Source organism: Bufo bufo, chromosome 9 (assembly GCF_905171765.1).
Source record: "Bufo bufo chromosome 9, aBufBuf1.1, whole genome shotgun sequence".
Classification (NCBI taxonomy): Eukaryota; Metazoa; Chordata; class Amphibia; order Anura; family Bufonidae; genus Bufo; species Bufo bufo.
Window position 1 is genome coordinate 147,028,688 of NC_053397.1, and position 15,757 is coordinate 147,044,444.

At 41.7% G+C, this 15,757-nt stretch overlaps 1 protein-coding gene across 1 annotated transcript in view; it reads left to right on the top strand.

Annotated features, from left to right (window-relative positions):
• The first annotated feature begins 1,072 nt into the window (after positions 1–1,072).
• The window catches only part of GUCY2C (guanylate cyclase 2C), a 715,850-nt gene continuing 701,165 nt past the window's right edge, over positions 1,073–15,757 (top strand). Inside the window, 1 exon segment of the mRNA XM_040408779.1 lies at positions 1,073–1,274. Within this exon segment, the coding sequence (XP_040264713.1) occupies positions 1,073–1,274 (202 nt within the window).

A 15,757-nucleotide genomic window follows, 5' to 3' on the forward strand; every position in this document is an offset into this window, starting at 1 on the left:
ACGGTTTTGAATGGTCTGGCATGACACTTGGGTGCCTCTAACCTCCCTTAAATGTGCCTGGAGTTGTGTGGCATTCATCATCCGATTCTGCAGTGCATTGTTCATAATGAAGTGATCATCAGTGTGGGATGTGGCTGAAGGACGTCCACTTCTATTCCTTTCTGTGACTCTACCAGTCTCTCTGTATCTCTGTTGCAACCTGCTGATGACACTCTGTGACACTCTAAGATCAGTGGCCACTTCCATCTGAGAACATCCTGCTTGTAGCCTCGCAATGGCAAGGTACTGTTGATCATTTGTTTGGTGTCGTCTTGGTCTCATGATGTCAAAATGTGAACAGCATGATGAGGAAGACTGTTTGAACACCAATTCTAATTGAACCAGGAAATTTGTTGGGCAATTCATTGATCAAACAGCTGTTCTGAATTTTGCCATTAAGCTCCTTGTTAGAGAACAGCAAGTTGTGCAAAAAGTACTGAAACATTGAACAGTTAGATATGTGCATTCAAATGTTTAGAGAAGGCCACATTAAGTGCATTTTAGGTTTTTAGGTTCATCCTGAAATTTCACCAAGCCAAAAATCCCTAACTTTTTGTGAGTAGTGTATGTGTCGCTCTGACATGATTTGCTGTAATTGCGTTCAAAAGCTTGGGGGGGGGGGGGGGGCAGCAAAATTACCAAAAAGAGATAACATCTATTCCTAAAAAGTATGAGTCATAGGAGATTAGATAGTGTTATATACCAATTCTCAGGGCAATTGGAACCACTTTGGTTTTTTAGGATCCATTCAGGTACAAACCAAACTTTTTCAAAAATTTGTTGAACCTGAACCAAACCAAATCTCAAAAGGTTCACTCATCTCTAGATCTTACCTATTTCTGTACTAGTATAGAATGCAAATACAGAAGCAATCTTTCTGTTATCTACTGCTGTTAATGTGTGACCAGGTAATTCTGAGATGGGAGTAGAAGGAAGTTTCATGTTATCACTGCTCTCTTTCACTGCATTTCTGTTATGCTGAGAGTTTCAGTGACATCCTGGAAAATTTCTAATAGATTATTGTTGAAGTAAAATGGTGAAGACGGTGATATATCTGTTCATATGTATTCTATGTCTGCCATCCCTGGTGATTTTACAGTGCTCCAATGGCACCTACACTCTTAATATGATTATACTGAATGACACTTCAACAGAATGGGATGTAGAAGCTATTAAACTAGCTGTAGAACTTGGCGTGTCAAAGCTCAAAATTGACCTGGAAAAGGAAGGTATGAGTTGTACATTTTATCCTACTGTTTTTTATTTATTTTGTATTTAATATGTGTGCATGATCACAAAACTTCTGTGCAAATGAATTGTATACATTTATGAATTGTCAAAATGCAGAACAATGCAGTTATGTATGTGACTCCTGATGGTATCCTTGGGAATTTTTATTGAACATATACAAGATACATTCATATTAGTTATGACTTTTATCATAAAAAGAGTTACTGAACTTTTCCAATTTTATGTAAGTTTGCAATTACACATCCAGGTGCATCAATAGAAATATAGAAATCAATGACTTCTCTCCAAAGACCCTTTCAGGTTTTTTTTCAGGTTTTTAGTTTACAAATGAATAAAACATAAGCTGAACCAATAACCAGGTATAGTTCAAATACTACTCCTTGATAAGAACACTGAGGGAAATTTATCATCTGCAGTTATTTTTGTGTCAGTTGTAAGTCTGTCTTTGCTTTGTGTGCCTGCTCCTAATTTATAAATTGACACACCTTAATAATATATTTGGTGTGAATGCAATGTGGTTTACACCTATATGTATAAAGTACACCGGGGGTTGCTTGGTGTGAAGTTATGACTTTTTTGCGACTTTTGCAAAACTTGCACATAGTGAAAGTACCATAATCCAGGTATAATCTCACTTTTAGCCCTTAAACATAGACCACATTGAAAAGTGGTGAGGATCACAAAATGTCTCAAAACCCCCCCCCCACTATTATTTGTGACTTTTTTAAGCCACAAAAAAGACGTATCTATTTTGATAAATGTCACCCTGTGTGTTGTGTATTACAATCTGATGAATAAGAAGTCACTGGGAATTTCAGACTATTTAGACCATTGATACATAGGATAGTCCTGAAGATGATTAATAACAGGTAAGGGTGAAGGTCGCCCATATTAACCCCTTCTACCCCGGGCCACTTTTCACCTTCCTGCCCAGGCCATTTTTTGCAAATCTTACATGTGTCACTATATATGGTAATAACTTTGGAACACTTTCATTTATCCAAAACATTCTGAGATTGTTTTCTCGTGACACATTGTACTTCATGACAGTGGTAAATTTGAGTTGATATATTTCACCTTTATTTATTTTAAAAAATCCTAAATTTACCAAAAATTTAGAAAAATTCACAATTTTCAAAATTTGTATTTCTCTACTTTTTTAATATATATTCTTTTTTTTATTTGTACAGCTCAAAATCATACATCAACATCAATGTAACATTAGATAATATAACACATCCGATATCGTAATCATAGATTGTAACTAGGGATGAGCGAATCGACTTCGGATGAAACATCCGAAGTCGATTTGCATAAAACTTTGTTCTAATACTATACGGAGCAGGAGCTCCATACAGTATTAGAATGTATTTGCTCCGATGAGCCGAAGTTATTGCTTCGAAGTCTCGTGAGACTCTGAGCAAATAACTTCATAAATTTATTTGTATTATAAAAAAACATTTCCCGAAGTAGTACCTTGGAACCAAACCCGAGTTCAGGAAATGTTTTTTTACAGTACAAATTAATTTATGATGTTATTGCGCGAAGTCTCGTGAGACTTTGCAAAGCAATAACTTCGGGTCATCAGTGCCAATACATTCTAATACTGTACAGAGCTCCTGCTCCGTACGGTATTATAACGAAGTTTTATGCGAATCGACTTCGGATGTTTCATCCGAAGTCGATTCGCTCATCCCTAGTTACAATCTATGATTACGATATCGGATGTGTTATATTATCTAATGTTACATTGATGTTGATGTATGATTTTGAGCTGTACAAATAAAAAAAAGAATATATACGGTATTGCTCTGTACGGTATTAGAACGAAGTTTTATGCGAATCGACTTCAGATGTTTCATCCGAAGTTGATTCGCTAATCAGTCCATAACATTTAGATCAAATTGTATGACATTTTCCAGAGTGTGTAAGGGCTATTCATATGCAGATGCATTCCCATTTACATTTGCTTTTCAAAGAAAAAACTAAATTAGACTAAACTAAAGAACAAAAAACATAAGGACAGCTGGGATAGGAAGAAAAAGAAAAAGAGGGGGGAGGTGAGGGGGGGTGGCACTCTCCGGTTACAGATCTCAGTTCTTCCATAGATTAAAGAGGACCTTTCATCTGTTTTACTTATAGGAGCTAAATACCTGTACTTGAGGGGTACCCTCCGCTGATGCTGCCACCCAGTTTATTTTTTTTAAAACATCGCCCCTACGCCGCTGCACCCGCTGAAGTTCTCACGCTCAGTATGTAAATACTGAGCTTCGGAACAGGGAGGAGGAGACACCAGGGTTTCTCAATGGGCGTCTCCTTCTCCCTGGCTGTGCCGCGATCCAATCTTATGGGATAACATCACCGCCACGGAGGAAAAACCTCCTATAAGTAAAACAGATGAAAGAATACTTTAAAGAGAACCTATGTCTATAAAGAGAGCCAGCAATGTCTCGCCATGGTTGCCAGATCTTGAGAAACCTATTATGTGTTCTGTTAATCCAACTAGACATTTCTTCAAATTGACAGATCTGATTGACCAGCATTTAGCCAGTGCAAAGGGATCAATGATCTTGCGGATGCTAAAAGATGTGTGGTAAGGTTGTTTTTGGATGGTTTATATGCCTTATTTGGTCTGGCCAAGACTATTATATCTAGCGAGATCTGAAAATCCGGGCACGTAAGTTTCCTAATTACTTCTCGTACCTGGACCCAAAAAGGGTGGATGAGAGAGCAGTGCCACCAAATGTGAGAAAATGAGCCTACATCGCCCCCACATCTCCAACAATTTGCTGAGGGAGTTAGACCTCTGCTATTCAAAAACTCCGGAGTCCTGCACCACCTGGACAGCAACTTGTAGTGGCCTTCTTGCATACAAATACAGGATGAAAAACCATGAGATTATGCTAGTATCCTCTTAGTTTCTGCCTCCGATAGAACCAAACCCAATTCCTTCTCCCATTCCACCAAAAAGGTGGTTTTAAGTCTCTCCCTCGGCCTCCCAATAGAGCGTATAGTGTTGAGACTTTCTTATGCTTCAAAACCGGAGAAACAATGCATTTTTCGAAGGGAGTCAGTGATCTTTGTACATCATTCCTCAAAACACTGCGACATAACTTTTGAAAGTGAGAGTGATATAAAAATAAATAAGGGGACTGTCTAAGAGAGGAGGGGAGGATCTCTGGAGGTGGTATATTGTGATCCAGAAATAGTTCTCTTAAAGTAGTGGAGGAAAATGAACTCCAGATTTATGAGTGTATGCCAATTGGGACTCCCATAAAGTCTGGAAGTAACCATGCTGGCATTGTCAAAGAGGGCTCCAGAATGAGATCCTTACCCACCTCCAGCCAAGTCTCCCAAAGACCCTTTAGAAGTGGGTCACAAGTGTCAGACTCAATAAGATGTTGGTCAGGGAGCCATAGGGGTCTGCAAAAAGCAGAACCATTTACATATTCCACTAGTTTAATCATATATACCTGTCTCCTTGGGTCTACCATTTCTAGCCATCTGTTCAGTTGGACATCTGGAAGGCCTAAGCCTCCCTCCTCCCTGCTCCTAATATACCGTAAGCTAAGCGAGCCCTTTTTCTTCCTCATTGATATCTCAGGAAAGCTCTTTTGATGTATGTGAAGAATTTAGAAGGTAGAGTAATCTGGACCATCTGCATTGTGTAGAGTAGTTTAGGGAGTATATAGGTCTTTAAGACATTTTTGCATCCCATCCAAGACAGGAAGGGTATGTCACATTTGTGTAGCAAATGTTTTACATTCTCCATTAAAGGGACATAGTTGAGATGATACAACTCCTGTAGGTTTCTTGGGATTCTTATTCCCAGGTATGATATTGGGCCCTTTGAACATGGGAAAGGTGATCGAGTTTCAAGTCGTATGTGTCACGGTCCCTCCCGTGACAGAAGTGAGAAGATCGAATAGACTTTCTGCACGAAAGACTATCTGACAGGTCTCTCTGTTTTCCTCTTAGCAGGTTGTTGTTTGGCAGGATCTCACCTCTCCTCAGGTTCTGCTCATTATCATTGATAAGTCTCTATTTAGGTCCGTCTCACACTGCTTACCATGCGGTTGATATTTCCTGTTGGAGTTGCTAGAGCTTCTTTGTTTTGGATCTACTGCTTCTCCAGACATCCCAAAGCTAAGTGCTTGTTGCCTTTTCTGTTTGTTGTTTGCTTGTGTGTTTTGTTCTAGGCCTCAGGGAGACGCGGGTTCCTTCATCTGGGAAATAACCAGCTGTCTCGTCTCCTGCTACCAATCCTGTAGATCATCAGTTTCAGCAGGGCCTAGGTATATGGCGTATGAGCATTTCCACCATCAGGATCTGCTCATACTGGCAGGAGTTAGGGAAAGGCCTAGAGATTACTAGGAGGTCACCATCCCTCTTCCTTAGCTTTTAAGGCCTAGACTGTTGTCTATTTATTTTGTGTGTATCTGGTGTTTTCCCCTTCCCCACTTCCCGTGACACTATCAACCGCCCAAAAAAACTTTATCCTTTGTTTTGTCAGTGCAGCTATGGATACTGTTTCTGCACTAGTTGATCGTATGCAGGGGCTGTCTTTGGAGGTGGCTGACCTCTGCACGGCTGTTTCAGAGACCACAGGCGGTGGGTTCCGGCAGCGGGAACTAGGCCTGCCCTCAACCTAAGGTCACTCTCCCAGATAGGTTTTCGGGGGGAAGTGACAATTTTGTTCGGTTCAGGGAGTTGTGCAAATTATATTTTAGACCACATCCTAACTCTTCTGGGGACGAGAGTCAAAGAATGGGGATTATTATTTCATTACCGAAAGGTGACGCTCAGTCTTGGGCTTTCTCTTTGCCAACCGGATCACAATCCCTCCAGTAGATGAATTTTTCAGAGCTCTGGGGCTTATCTACAATGACCCAGATTGGGTTTCCCTGGCCGAATCTAAGTTGCGTGGCTTGCGGCAGGGAGAGCGTTCTGCAGAGTCCTATTGCTCTGAATTTAGGAGGTGGGCAACTGATACTGAGTGGAATGACCTAGCTCTCCATAGTAAATTCCGTTAAGGGCTGTCTGAGAACCTGAAGGACGCCTTGGCATTTCACGAAAATCCTGAATCATTGGAGGTGGCCATGTCTCTAGCTGTACATATTATTAGACGCCTAAGGGAGAGATCTAAAGTTGCTTTCACCCGGGACGTACTATCATATGGGAAAGCGGATGCTTCTGACACTCTGGTTAAAGAGATACTCGAGCTTATGTCTGGTGATGAGCCAATGCAATTGGGGCAGATCACTTCTGGACCAGGTGATAAACACTTTAGGGTTAAGAAAAGACTTTGCTTTTTCTGTGGTAAAGGAGGACATTTTGTTAACGTATGTCCTTATGTTAAACATCAAGGTGAAAAGGGAAAAAAAAAGTCTAATGTGTTTAGTCCTCTTCTCACTCTTGGTAGTGTGGGTGGGGAATCTGAGAATGTACTTTTGTCATTTACCGGTAGTACCCGATTTATCCTGCCTGCCAAGGTGGCTCTAGACTCCAAAACTGTGGAAATGGAAGCATTTATTGACAGTGGGGCAGGGGTTAACCTAGTGGATGGTCAGTTTGTCCGTATGCATGGTTTGACAACAAGCGCATTAGACAAAGATATTTCTGTTTGCGATTGATTCCTCCCCTCTCTCTCAAAAGTGTCTCTCAAATGGTGCAGGACATTCGCCTAAAGGTGGCAGATTCTCATATTGAATCCATTTCATGTTTTGTGCTGGAGGGCTTGCCTGCTCCTCTGGTGCTAGGTTTACCATGGTTAACCAAACATAACCCTATCATCGATTGGCAAGCGAGACAGATTCTCAGATGGAGTGATTACTGCATTGTCAACTGTCTTAGCACGTCGCTTTCTGTTGTAACTACTAAAATGTTACCTTCTTTTCTTTAAGATTTTTCTGATATATTCTCTGAGAGTAGAAACCAGGAGTTGCCTCCTCATCGGGAGTATGATTGCCCCTTCAACCTTATTCCCGGAGCTAGATTGCTAAAGTCTCAGTTGTATAATCTTTCTGCACCCGAAAGAGTAGCCATGCGAGAGTATATCACCAAGAATTTGGCTAAAGGTCATATTAGACCATACAAATCACCAGTGGGTGCAGGGTTCTTCTTTGTTAAAAAAAAAAGGATGGAACTCTTAAGCCATGTTTGGACTTCTGTGAGCTTAATCGCATCACTGTCCGTGATCCCTACCCCCTTCCTTTGATCCCAAATTTATTCAATCCGATTGTCGGCGCCAAGGTGTTCTCTAAGTTGGATTTGAGGGGGGCATATAATCTGGTAAGAATCAAGGAAGGGGATGAATGGAAAATGACCTTTAATACTCCTGAGGGTCATTTTGAGAATCTGGTCATACCTTTTGGTATGAACAATGCTGTTTTTTAACACTTCATTAATGACATCTTTCATCATCTGGTGGGCAGGTGTGTGGTGGTTTATCTGGATGATATTTTAATTTATTCCCCTGATATGGAGACGCATGAGGATCACGTGAGACAGGTCTTAAGAGAGAATAAATTGTATGCTAAGATGGAGAAGTGTGTTTTTGCGATCCCGGAAGTGCAATTCCTGGGGTACCTACTCTCATCTTCGGGTTGTCGTATGGATCCGAAAAAAGTCTGTGCTGTGGTAGACTGGGATCGACCCGAAGATCTAAAGGCACTCATGCGATTTTTGTGGTTCACCAACTACTACCGTAAATTTATCTTGAATTACTCAACTGTTGTTAAACCATTAACGGATATGACTAAGAAAGGTGCGGATTTCTCAGTCTGGTCTGAAGAAGCATTACATGCTTTTTCAACAATAAAGGAATTTTTTGCTTCTGCTCCTATTTTGGTGCAACCTGATGTGTCACAACCATTCATTGTGGAAGTTGACGCATCAGAGGTAGGGGTTGGAGCAGTCTTGTCGCAGGGTCCTTCTCCTAGCAAATGGCGCTCTTGTGCTTTTTTCTCTAAAAAACTCTCTACTGCCGAAAGAAATTATGATGTAGGTAATAGAGAGTTGCTGGCCATTAAGCTGGCTTTTGAGGAATGGCTTCATTGGTTGGAAGGAGCGATTTATCCCATTACGGTAATTACTGATCATAAAAATCTGGCTTACCTGGAGTCGGCTAAACGCCTGAACCCAAGGCAGGCCAGATGTTTTTTACTAGATTTAATTTCATTGTCACTTATCACCCTGGGATAAAAACGTCAAAGCGGATGCCTTGTCACATAGTTTTCCCGTGGAAGGGGGGGGGGGGGTGATTCAGAGAATCCTGCTCCGATATTGGCTGATGGGGTGGTTGTATCCGCCCTTTATCCTAAACTTGAGGCAAAGGTGTTGGAGGCCCAGGGAGAGGCATAAGGTGTTCAAGGAACATCACAATACTGTTCTTACAGGACACTCTGGGAGAAGATTCACTGTGGATCTCATTTCCCAGAGATTCTGGTGGCCAGGGTTACGTAAATGTGTTGAGGGCTATGTGGCAGGTTGTGAGACTTGTGCGCGTGCCAAGGTGACTCATACTCGGCCTTCAGGATCTTTACTTCCCTTGTCTATCCCATCCCGACCCTGGACTCATTTATCCATGGACTTTATCACAGATTTGCCTAATTCCTCAGGGAAAACTGTGATTCTGGTATATATAATATAACATATTATGGCGCACTTTATAGCATTATCAGGTTTACCTAATGCCAAAACTCTCGCTCAAGTGTTTATCGATAACATCGTGAAACTACACGGCATTCCCTCTGATGTGGTGTCTGATAGAGGGACTCAATTTGTTTCCAGATTCTGAAAGGCATTCTGTACTCGCCTGGGGGTCCAATTGTCCTTCTCTTCGGCCTTTCATCCTCAGTCGAACGGACAGATTGAGCGCACTAACCAGAATCTGGAGACTTATTTGAGATGTTTTGTCTCTAGAATCAGGAAGAGTGGTCTTCATTTTTGTCATTAGCCGAGTTTGCCATAAATAACCGTAGACAGGAGTCCGCTGATAAGTCGCCGTTTTTTGGTGCATATGGGTTCCATCCGCAGTTTGGCACATTTTCTGGTACTGAGACTTCTGGTATACCTGAAGAGGAAAGATTCTCCTCTTTATTGTCATCTATTTGACGAAAGATTCAAAACAACTTACCACCTCCTGTCCGCCCATAGACTATAAACCGTCCGGGAGGTGGTTCTCTATTTCTGAATGGACGTTCCAGAACGTCTATTCAGCAACTGCAGCTGCACACTAATCGTGCAGCTGCTGATCGGGTTGCCCGTTGTCAGTGACAGCAGGGCAACCCAGAGAGAAGGCAGGGACAGTGCCCAGGTGTCCCTGCCTTCTGGATCGCTGCATACACAGCGCTCACCGAGCGCTGTGTATGCAGAGCAGGAAGCGTTATGCGCCGGCCTAGCGGTCATGTGATCGCCAGGACCGGAGAGTGCAGGAGCTGTGTGAGGTCTTTCAGAGACCTCGATCAGCCCTGCACTGAGGCTTTACAGTGCTGTATTGCGCTGTACAGCCTCTCGGGGAGGGGGGGTGTATTTCTCCTGTAACTGGGGCTACTATGTCAGCCCCAGTTACAGGAGAAATCCACAGAGAAAAAAAAAAAATAAAGTTAAGTAAATGTCCCCCAGAGGTCTTGTATGACCTTATGGGGGACGAAAAGTGTAAAATAAAAAAAATAAAAAATAAATGTTAAAAAAAAATAATAAAAAAAAAGGTTTCACATGTAAAAAAAAAAATTTCCCAAGTAAGGAATAAAAAAAAATTTAAAAATAGAAAAAATAAAATAGACATATTTGGAATTGCCGCGTCCGTGACGGTCGGCTCTATAAATATATCACATGATCGACCCAGTCCGATAAACACCATAAAAATTTTAAATAAATAACTGTAAAAAAAGCCATTTTTGTCACCTTACATCACAAAAAGTGCAACACCAAGTGATCAAAAATGCGTATGTCCCACAAAATGGTACCAATAAAACCGTCACCTCATCCCGCAAAAAATGAGCCCCTACATAAGAAAATCTCTCAAAAAATAAAAAAAAATATAGCTCTCAGAAGATGAACACATTAAAACATAATTTTTTGGTTTCAAAAATGCTACTATTGTGTAAAACTTAAATAAATAATAAAAAGTATCCATATTAGGTATCGCCACATCTGTAACGATCTGCTTTATAAAAACGTCACTTGACCGAACCCCTCAGATGAACGCTGTAAAAATAAATAAATAAAAACTGTGCTAAAACAACCAATTTTTTGTTCACCTTGCCCCATAAAGTGTTATAATGAATGATCAAAAAATCATATTTACCCAAAAATAGTACCAATAAAACTGGCACCTTATCCCCTAGTTTCCAAAATGGGGTCACTTCTTGGGAGTTTCTACTGTAAGGGTGCATCAGGGGGGCTTCAAATGGGACATGGCATCTAAAAACCATATGGAGTTCCTTTTCTTCTGCGCCCTGCCGTGTGCCCATACAGCAGTTTATGACCAGATGTGGGGTGTTTCTGTAAACCGCAGAATCTGGGTAATAAATATTGAGTTTTGTTTGGCTGTTAACCTTCAATGTGTTAAAGAAAAATTGGATTAAAATTGAAAATCTGCCAAAAAAGTGAAATTTTAAAATTTGATCTCCATTTTCCTTTAATTCTTGTGGAACGCCTAAAGGGTTAACAAAGTTTGTAAAATCGGTTTTAAGTAACTAGAGGGGTGTAGTTTCTACAATGGGGTCGGTTATGGGGGTATACACTATGTAAGCCCCAGAAAGTGACTTCAGACCTGAACTGGTCCTTAAAAAGTGGGTTTTGGCAATTTTCTTAAAGATTTTAAGAATTGCTTCTAAACTTCAAAACCTTCTAACGTCCTAAAAAAATAAAATTACATTTCCAAAATGATGCCAACATAAAAGTAGACATATGGGGAATGTTAAGTAATAAATATTTTATGAGGTATCACTTTCTGTTTTAAAAGCAGAGAAATTGAAATTTTGAAAATTGCGAATTATTCAAAATTTTTGGTTAAATTTGGGATTTTTTCATAAATAAAGGTGAAATATATTGACTCAAATTTATGACTATCATGAAGTACAATGTGTCACGAGAAAACAGTCTCTGAATGACTTGGATAAGTAAAGGCGTTCCAAAGTTATTACCACATAAAGTGAGATATGTCAGATTTGCTAAATTAGGCCTGGTCAGGAAGGGGGCAAATGGCCCAGATGGGAAGTGGTTAAAGGCAAAAAGTATAAACATATGGCTGACAAGAGACGTATGAGTGGTCCGGACCTGAGAGTAGGTGATTCTGTGTGGCTGTCCACAAGAAACATTAAGTTAAAGGTACCCTCTTGGAAGTTGGGGCCAAGGTTTATTGGGCCATACAAGATCTTTGCCATTATTAATCCGGTTGCTTTTCGTCTTGAACTTCCGCAGGCTTTGAAAATTCATAATGTGTTTCACAAGTCATTGCTGAAAATATATGTCGAACCTGCTGAACCATCCTTCCTGCCACCCCCTCCTGTCATGGTGAATGGTAATCTTGAGTTTCAGATTGCCAGGATAGTGAACTCATGTATTCTTTGTGGATCTCTTCAGTATCTCGTGCACTGGAAGGGTTACGGTCCAGAGGAAAGAATGTGGGTTCCTGCGACCGACGTGAATGCCAGTCGCCTTGTGAAGGCTTTTCACAAGGCACATCGTGATAAGGTCGGTCCTGGGTGTCTGGAGGTCACCCGTAGAAGGGGGGTACTGTCACGGTCCCTCCCGTGACAGAGGTGAGAAGATCGAATAGACTTGCTGCATAGAGTCTGACAGGTCTCTATGTTTTCCTCTTAGCATGTTGTTGTTTGGCAGAATCTCACCTCTCCTCAGGTTCTGCTCGTTATCAGTGATGAGGCTCTATTTAGGTCCGCCTCACACTGCTGACCATGCGGTTGATATTTCCTGTTGGAGTTGCTAGAACTTGTTTGTTTTGGATCTCCTGCTTCTCCAGACATCTCAAAGCTAAGTGCTTGTTGCCTTTTCTGTTTGTTGTTCACTTGTGTTTTTTGTTCTAGGCCTCAGGGAGACGCGGGTATCTTCATCTGGGAAAGAACCAGCTGTCTCGTCTCCTCTCCTGCTACCTATCCTAGGGATCGTCAGTTTCAGCAGGGCCTAGGTATACGGCGTATGAGCATTTCCACCATCAGGATCTGCTCATACTGGCGGGAGTTAAGGGAAGGGCCTAGGGATTACTAGGAGTTCACCCTCCCTCTTCCTTAGCTTTTGAGGCCTAGATGTTGTCTATTTCTTTTGTGTGTATCTGGTGTTTTCCCCTTCCCCATTACCCATGACAGTATGACTTCCTCCCTCGAGAGAGTGACATTCAGTAGTTCCGACCTAGTGGGGTTAATCTTAAAGTCAGAAAGCTCACAGAAGGCTCTGAGGACATTAGCCAAAGTTTGCAGCCCCATCTTCGGATTGGTGATAAGAAACAGCAGATCATCAGTGAAGGCTATGCACTTAAGATCCCTCTCTCCATATCGGATACCAGTGATCAAGGTCTCTTAACGAACTGATTGGATCAGTGTCTCTGCCACCAAGACAAAAAGGGACAAGGACAAACTGGCATCCCTGCCTCGTTCCATTAGAGATCTCAAAGATGGGTGAAATTGTTCCATTTATCCGAAGTTTAGCATGCAGTTGATTATATAACGAAAAGACTGCTTGGACAAGGGTATCAGGGATATTAAACTTGTGTAATGCTAGTCTCATAAACTCCCAGTTGACTCTGTCAAATGCCTTTTCGGCATCAATACCTAGGAGTACCAGGGGGATCTTTTTATGATGTGCTAGGTGGATGGAGTGTAATATGTGGTGACCATTGTCCCTACCTTCTCTACCTTTCACAAAGCGAGATTGATCGCAACCAATTAGAAGGGGTAGTGCCGTGCCTAATCTAATGGCTAAAATTTTAGCCCAAATCTTTAAGTCTATATTTAGTAATGAGATGGGTCTATAGCTACCACAGCTCAATGGGTCCTTCCCTGCCTTAGGGGTCCTTCCCTGCGATTGCCTGGGGAGAGGTTCCCCTTGCATTAATCTGTTGCAGACCTCAGTGAGATGTGGGAGTAGTATATCCTGAAACTTTTTGTAATAGACCAGTGGGAACCCATCGGGACCAGGGCTTTTCCCCAGAACGAAGCTATGGACAATGGCCCTCTTCTAGGGTAATTGGTCTGATCAAATGTGCTCCCATTTCTGGTGAGAGTAATGGCAAATTGAGCGAATTGGGAAAAAAAGCAATTCGATCACATTTGTTAGAAGTCTCCCCCTTCCCCGTTCCTTGATTAAATTTATATAGGGCTGAGTAGAACTCCTGGAAAGATTTAGCTATTGAAGTGGTATCACAAACCAAGCTGTCATCCGTCCCTTTAATCTTGGGGATATAGGACGACTGCTTGGTTTTCTTCAACAGCGCAGACATCATCTTGGTTCCTTTGTTTCCATGAGCATAAAGTTTATGTTGGAAATATAGCAGGTGTTTCACTAATTTCTGACAAAGGAGATTCTTTAAACTTATGTCTAAGGTGTACCAGGTCTGTCTGTGCAGTTGCGCTTGCAGACTTTTTATGAAGTCTTTCTATGGTTGTGATTTGTGCCAATAGTGAATCAATGATTTTTTGCTGATCTTTCTTTACTTTAGTGCCTAGTGCAATAAAGGTCCCTCTCAAAAACCCCTTGTGGGCCTCCCAGACAAGAGGATACTTAAAGTTAGATGAAGCATTGATGGAAAAGTAAGAGGATAGATTGGTCTTGATCAATTTGCAGTGTTGGAGGTTGTTTAAAAGCGATTCATTAAGTATCCAGTTCCAAGTTCTGCGAGGCAGGGAGGTCAGAGTGAGAGTTGCCACGCAAGGGGCATGGTCTCAGATCGTTATAGTTCCTATCTCAGAAGAGCTACAGGACGAGAGGAGAGAAGCAGATATTAAAATATGAGCTAGACGCTGAAATGAAGAATGGGTTATAGTAGGATGAATAATCTTTAGTCGTGGGATTAAAATGTCATCAGATATCGAGAAGATACAATTCCTGCAATTTCCTATGTAGTTTGCTAAAATGCCTCTGAGAATTGTGAGATTTCCCAGAAGAGGAGTCTACAAGAGGATTAAGTACTAAATTAAGATCTGTTCCTATTACCACTTGTCCCTCAGCAAATAGCTTCAGAGTGTCCAGTGCTTTCAAAAGCCATGGCACTGTGTAGATGTTGAGGGCATAAAAATTGGCGAATGTAATTTTCTGGGAAGCAATGTCCCCTTTTAGAAGAAGCATCCTGCCCTCAGTGTCCGCCAGACGATGTTGAAGAACAAAAGGTACCGTGTGATGAAAAGCTACAGTAACACCTTAGGACGCAGAAGAGGGATGGCAGCTATGGAACCATTGCCTGAACGGATGAAGGGATAGTTTGGGAACCCTCCCTTGCTTAAAATGGTTCTCCTGTAAGAAGATTATTTGAGATTTAAGCTTCTTTAAAGGTAAGTATGAGTTGACCCAGTTTATTTGGAGAGTTCAGTCCCTTTACATTGTAGGTGGAAAGCATGACGTCTGCAATTCCCACCGTGGGAGAAGAGAGGGATATTAACCCTACATGTAGTAATCGTTGTTGGAGGTGTGTGTCACCACAAGTGGAACGCCAGGGATATAAGGGGAAAAGATCATGGAGCGTTAAAGGGAACCTGTCACTGGGATTTGGGGTATAGAGCTGAGGACATGGGCTGCTAGATGGCCGCAAGCACATCCGCAATATCCAGTCCCCATAGCTCTGTGTGCTTTTATTGTGTAAAAAAAACGAAACGATTTGATACATATGCAAATTAACCTGAGATGAGTCCTCTCCCTGACTCATCTCACATACAGGACTCATCTCAGGTTAATTTGCATATGTATGAAATCGTTTTTTTTACACAATAAAAGCACACAGAGCTATGGGGACTGGGTATTGCGGATTTTCTAGCGGCCATCTGCCAGCTCTATACACAAAATCCCGGTGACAGGTTCCCTTTAAGGGCTAATAGAGCGAGAAAGAAGGGGAAAGAAAAGGAAAGCAAACTATACAGAAAAAAACTAAAGTTGAAATATGGTGAAGGGTCAGATCACTCTGGGATCCGACTCTGAACCTCAGGACCTCTAAGTCGGCCTGAAGCCTAATACCCCCAAGAGTTAACCAGTACAGGCGCAATTACGCTTGTCGGGGGTGGTTAAGTGTAAACGGGGGTAAACTCTTAAATACTTAAATAACAACCTAGCCATGTAACCAAAACACCTCAGCCTGTCTGAAGAAAAAAAGAGCATGAGTGACCTTCTCCGGGACCATCTCTGTATCGCCTATTGGTGCCATGAAGGCGTATTCCCCCAGGGTCCCAGATAGTTTTCTACCACTGCGTGCTTATAAAAAGCATAGTTGGGAGAGAAAGGGTAAAGAAAGACAGTTCGG